The sequence below is a fragment of the Trachymyrmex septentrionalis genome, unplaced genomic scaffold (genome assembly GCF_001594115.1).
Source record: "Trachymyrmex septentrionalis isolate Tsep2-gDNA-1 unplaced genomic scaffold, Tsep1.0 scaffold24, whole genome shotgun sequence".
Classification (NCBI taxonomy): Eukaryota; Metazoa; Arthropoda; class Insecta; order Hymenoptera; family Formicidae; genus Trachymyrmex; species Trachymyrmex septentrionalis.
Window position 1 is genome coordinate 501,663 of NW_017305397.1, and position 5,914 is coordinate 507,576.

Sequence of the window (5,914 nt, forward strand, 5' to 3'; positions counted from 1 at the left end):
AAATTTTCTTTTTAGTTTCTTGGTATAATACGTACATTTATCTAAGTCATGTGCTCGATTTTTAAAAAAATATATTTATTATTAAAATGTACACGAACATTAATCTTCATTTTTAAATGACGAGAAATAAAAACGAACACATGTATTTCTAACATTTTTATTGGAAAGAACAATTGAAAAAGTTTCTTACAAAAAATGATCAAACTTCCATGTTAGTAAACTCTCAAAGATGATCATGTGAGAGTTTAGTTTGGTAACATGTGGAAGTTTGAAATTTTTTGTAAGAAACCTTTTCAGTTCTTTACAATAAAGGAGTTAGTAATATGTATGTGTTCGTTTTTATTTCTCACTGATGGTGACATGAAAGATATCAATATTCTGTGCTTCACGCCAAGTGCATCGTGTCATTAATTATGCCAATGGCGACATCATAATTAACAATTCAATTGCGTAAAGCATTTACGTTCGGCATCTTAATAGAGAAAACTATACGATATACCCCTAGAAAAGAAGAAATTCAAATAAGTGATATGAAAAATGAGTAGCCAAAGGATGGGACTTCGCTCGATCCAAAACACAAACTTAAGCATACATGATACAAAAAAAATTGTATCTACATTACCTAATTTTTAAGACAATATTAAAATCTCGAAGGTTCATGATTTGATGTTTTTGTCATTTGCAAATTTTTTATTTTAAAAATATAATAGATATAGAGGATGTATACACTTTTTATATTCATAATACTTTGTGTAAATTATAGTCATGTATTTATTACATATTTTAAAAATAAAAAATTTGCAAATGACAAAAAGATAAAATCAAACAGCATAAACATACAATTTCTAATTTAATCTTGGAAAATTGCGTGTTATTCATCACACAATAAAAGATAGAATTATCTGTACGTGAGTTAAATTCAATTTCGAAGCAAGACGCACGAATTGCGTCAATCCGCTTCCAGCAGGACTTTTATCGATAAGACCAGAAGCTCGTGAAACGGAGAGGTCATAAATAGCGTCAGGACAACGGCGGTCGAATATATCACGGCGCGCACTTACCGTAAAGAACCAAATTCGGCGAATTCGATGATGAGGTAGACAGGCGCGCCTGGCGGTGTCGTGCAAGCACCTAATAATCGAATCACGTTCGGATGTTGCGCCTCCTTCAGAAGCTGATATTCGGACAGCAGATCTGCTAGTTCGGAGGTACACGCGTCTTCTTTCAGAGTCTTCACCGCGACAGTCGTGGGACCAGGAATTCCACCGATGTTCATAGCTTTAGCGCGCAAAACGCGCCCAAATTCACCCTCGCCCAACACCTGTTCGATCTTCAGGAGTGACCGAGGAAATTCCCATTTTGGATCCGGCTGAAATTACACGTAAAAATTCGGACGTTAGATACGTATTGTAATCAATTTCATATTTTACCGCATGTTCGAGAAAGAGATAAACAGATAACAACTTCAAATTCTCTTCTTGAAGTCATAAAGAAACTTCAATCATTGATAAGCTAATGTTTCGACATTTACGTTTTATAAGCTTGACCTATTTACATTAATATAGGTGATGCTAATTTATTATATGATTTCAATCACTCTTATTTTAATTGTTTTCTTTGCAACACGTATAATACAATTTGAGAAATCCTGAACACGAAGATGGAGAATGCATGTACCGATTAATAAATCCTTTCGAGCTTGTTACGATAAGAGCTTTACTGTCTCTCTAATCCAGCGTTACGCCTCGCTGGAACGTGTTTCCAGGTTCGTGTCAGACGATATCTGTTCGGCATTACTTCGCACAAATTGCTTTGCAAAGGATGCGAGTGGTTACTCAATTATACGACGATTCAAGAACGATAATAGGATCACGTAGTGATTAATAAGAAATACTTCCACGAATTAATAATCACTTTAGTATCTGCGTACATATTATCCATTGAGAATTTTGTAACAAGATCCCTTTTGGACAAGAAGAATGAGACATGATTCCCATATCTACCAATTATAGAAATTAGTTTTAATTATTTGCGAACGGAAATTTTATTTAGAAAATATGAAGAAATGGATATTTTTTGCATTCTATTTTATACATATTGCAAAGAATCAAGCTCAGCAGATTTCTTTTGATAATGTAACATGTAGGACTATTTTAGAAAGAAACTCAATTGTACTTTTGATGTGTAAATTTTGTAACGCGCTAATTCCATGGTATTTTAAATGATATTACCGCGTTATTCTTGACATCTCCGAAGAATTTTCTTCTAAAAGAATTAGTATTATTTTTTTACTAAAGTGATGAAAACTCATAGAGAGCTTATTGCTGTAAAATAATATGGTTTTAGTTTCGATTTTTTCAATTTAGCAATTTTTAAGTAAGATTATTGAGAAAATCACATCTGTTGTAAACAAGAAGCTAAATATTATTAGGCCATAGTGCGAATAAGCAATTTGGCGGTAAAGCTGCGTAGTGTCTATTTTAGACGAGGGAATTAATTATTAACTGAAGCAGATTAATTTACTCCTTGATCAAAGTCTAATTATAAAATCACTTTATTTCTAAAGACTGATAACGAAATTTGTATGACGTAAAAGTGCTCTCTCGATGAATTTGCGTGTGTGTCAAAAAAGGTTTACCCCGCAAACCCACTGTTCACTGAGCTGCATACACCATATTAGAGTCGATCCGTCTTCGTTCGTTTCGTCTTTATTGAATAAAAAGACTTTATCTCGCTAGTGTCGTTTCAAGAACGCCTTGCAAAGAATAGAAATATCGTGAATTCTTTTCCACTGACATTTCGCGGCTTCACTTGTCTTTTTTCAGCGATATTTTTATCGTTCTTTCATTCAATTGTAGGTGCTTCAAGCAACGGAAAGTATCTCTTTGTCTTTTTTATTTAGAAAAAAGATTATGTAATAAATATTACTTCATTAATTTAAAATGTAATATTGCAAAAAAATAATAAATTGAATTATACATAAGATGTATATTTTATTAAATTCTATTATTATACGAGAAATATATGTTTTGCATTTCTCCGTTTGCATATTTTCAGCTTTTTTGCTATTTTGTGGTATTTGAAGAAAATACTGAACTCAACGAATTCGCATTCCGTTTTAAAGAGAAAAAGAAAGAATTCAGTTAAAAAGTTTTTATTAACCAGATCTTTTTTATAAAGAAAGAATTCGTTTAAAGTACCTTGTATTTCAAGAAGATCTTGATGAGATCTTCTCTGTAAAAAAATCCGACGACCCTCATAATCTCAAGCATTGTTAATTACGACGAACGATTTTAGAAATTGTTTCCAGATGCGGGAAACGCCGAATCGAACTTTAATTTCGGTGTAACTCTCGGAGCAAATAGGAGTGGTGCTAAAAAGTTTTTGTAACTGAGGAGTGAGTGCAGACTAATTAAGATTCCTGTGCATTCAAAGTAAATTACAGGTCTCTACGTATCAAGGACGGTATCCACGATTGCAGAGCGAGAAGCAGTGGAACACGCGATCACTCGGGACACAGAAAAGCAACGGTGAGAAAACACGACAAAATGAAAAACTATCGGATTTTATTTCCGAGAAATAATAAAATGCGAATGAATCTCATCTTCCATATGATCCTCTGATATGATTCCCTGATATAATTTGCAAAATTCGCGAAGTATTATATTCTGAAAGATGCCCAAGGCTCTTCCTTCAAAATTTTAGATGAAACCTTAAATTGAAGCAACCTCGATTTCTCTTATTCCCTCATTAGTAGTCAGCTGGAGGATTATATCTTTCCAAGAAGATTTAATAAAATTATTTCTCTCAAGAATACGCAACATCTATTTTGCGGAAATGCGTCTTCCGTAATTTAACGTGGTTTTAAGAGATCAGCGATCAAGCACGAACCACGCTATTACTAAACAAATATCCCGACGAATTTGAAGACTATGAAGCTTGACCGAGTTTCTGAGACGCGTTTAGATTCCAAGAACCAACCCTCTAGAAGTCTTGCGCTCCTTCGTGCGGAAAGCTGAAAGAGCTTACGCGCTTTAGCACGTTGCTTGCAGGATTACAAGAATGCACGCTAACACACGAGCACGCACGTACGACGTATCACGTGCGGAAGGCGACTGCACGGAAAAGTCTGCGGATCGTGTTGTGCAGTTGCAGACACAGCTGTGGAAAAGGGAAATTTTTACGATTTTTCTCTCCTGAGAAGAGAATTTATTAAAGAAACAAATAAATAAAATAAGAAATTTATTTTCCAGTGGAAAAATTTTCCGTCACGCAAAGCTCTTTGGTAAAGATTAAGCTGTATGATGATATCGCTTTATTTGCACAAATATCGAACGAACTGTTTTATTTATTATATGTATATGTGACTAGAAAAAATGAATAAAGGAAATGAACGATAGAAGCTTCTTCTCTTGAATTCATATGTGAAAAAGAATTTCTACATATATAATTCGTTCGGTCCGTTTAATTTTTAGCACTTTCTTTTTCAAACACAATATAAATGTATATCTTGAAAACAACTTGTAGAAAAGAAAAATTTTAATATTAATAAAATATTAAAGATATATATTAATTAAAAAATAAAATTTAATATTGAAAAATGAATATATAATTCCCTTTTTAATAACAAACGTTCATTGAATTATGTCCGAAAAACTTACTTGCAAACTGCAGGGTTAATTCATTAACTTAAAAACGTGATAATTTAGATAGAAGTGGCTTACGGAATAATTTTATTACTAAGAATAATTTTATTCAAGAACTGTTAAAGAATGCCATTTTTTTAAAATCTTTTTATCATTCGCGGGGAAGTCTGCCGTGGCTAGATAACACTGGTTAAAGTAATAAGAAAGGTTTCGTAACTTTGCAGACTCTATAGTATATCTTAGATAACGTTTATTCAAGTAATATATCGAGCATCAGAATATAATTAGGATTTATTATAATTTAAATTTAATAGTTGCTGTTGTAAACATAAAAGTATGTATCTTATATCAATCGTACCTTTATAATCAAATAAACAGTATTTAATATTTTCTTTATAAAAATAAGTACTTTTTATGACATGGAATAGAGATTTTATGACACGGAAATCTTCTAATAAAATTATTGAAATTTAATTAAAGATTTTTCAGTGCAAGAATTAAATAAGTCCATATAATTTATATATCATTCTTAATAGCTAATTGTAAGTCTTCTATTTCTAGTGGATAACATCGATAAATATTTTGAATGAGTTAAAAGATTTCTTACCGGGCATGCCTTAGGTAACAATAGATGACGATTCGCCGCCGTGAACGTGTCCAGACCGATCAGGAGACCATCGCCGCGATCGATGTAGTCGGACGGCAAAATACCAATACCATTTGCCGCATCATCCACCCTGTGTTTGCATTCCCGTCGAGCACCCTTCGCCGCCATTCTGGAACGCAGAGCATCGCGATGCGGAAGACGAGCTATGTTGGCTTATGAAGCTATTTTGGTTTGTGGAGTGAAATAGGATAATTGGAGTTGAACTAACTGTACTATTATCAATTATGACACTGGAAATTATTTTATCACTTATATACGCAAGTAATTATTAATTATGATGTAATCGCATATTTAAATATAAAACTGATGTTTTTTAATAAAAAATAATAAAAAAAATATTACAATAAATATTTTATACACACAAAAAAAATTTCGCTTAATTAGAAATAAAAATAACCAAATTTGATGGTAATTTACTCAGTAAATTATGATAAATTAGTCAGTAATTTTTGGAGATTTGTAAAATGGTAATGTTAAAAAATTATAAAAATAAAATAATTTCATGTAAAAGCATTTAGCCTTTAGTTATTAAATTCAAAACTCTTTATTTAACTCATATTTTAATTTTGATGTTACATATTAATATACAATATAATAATAT

General features: G+C 32.0%; 1 protein-coding gene across 1 annotated transcript in view; it reads right to left on the reverse strand.

Moving 5' to 3' along the window:
• Nucleotides 1-5,914, reverse strand: part of LOC108748714 (proto-oncogene tyrosine-protein kinase receptor Ret) — a 59,997-nt gene that overhangs the window by 5,403 nt on the left and 48,680 nt on the right. Inside the window, exons 14-15 of the mRNA XM_018487000.1 lie at nt 5,254-5,422; nt 1,062-1,369 (exon numbers count right to left, since the gene is read on the reverse strand). Of these exons, the coding sequence (XP_018342502.1) occupies nt 1,062-1,369; nt 5,254-5,422 (477 nt within the window). The remainder of the gene's footprint in view (nt 1-1,061; nt 1,370-5,253; nt 5,423-5,914) is intronic.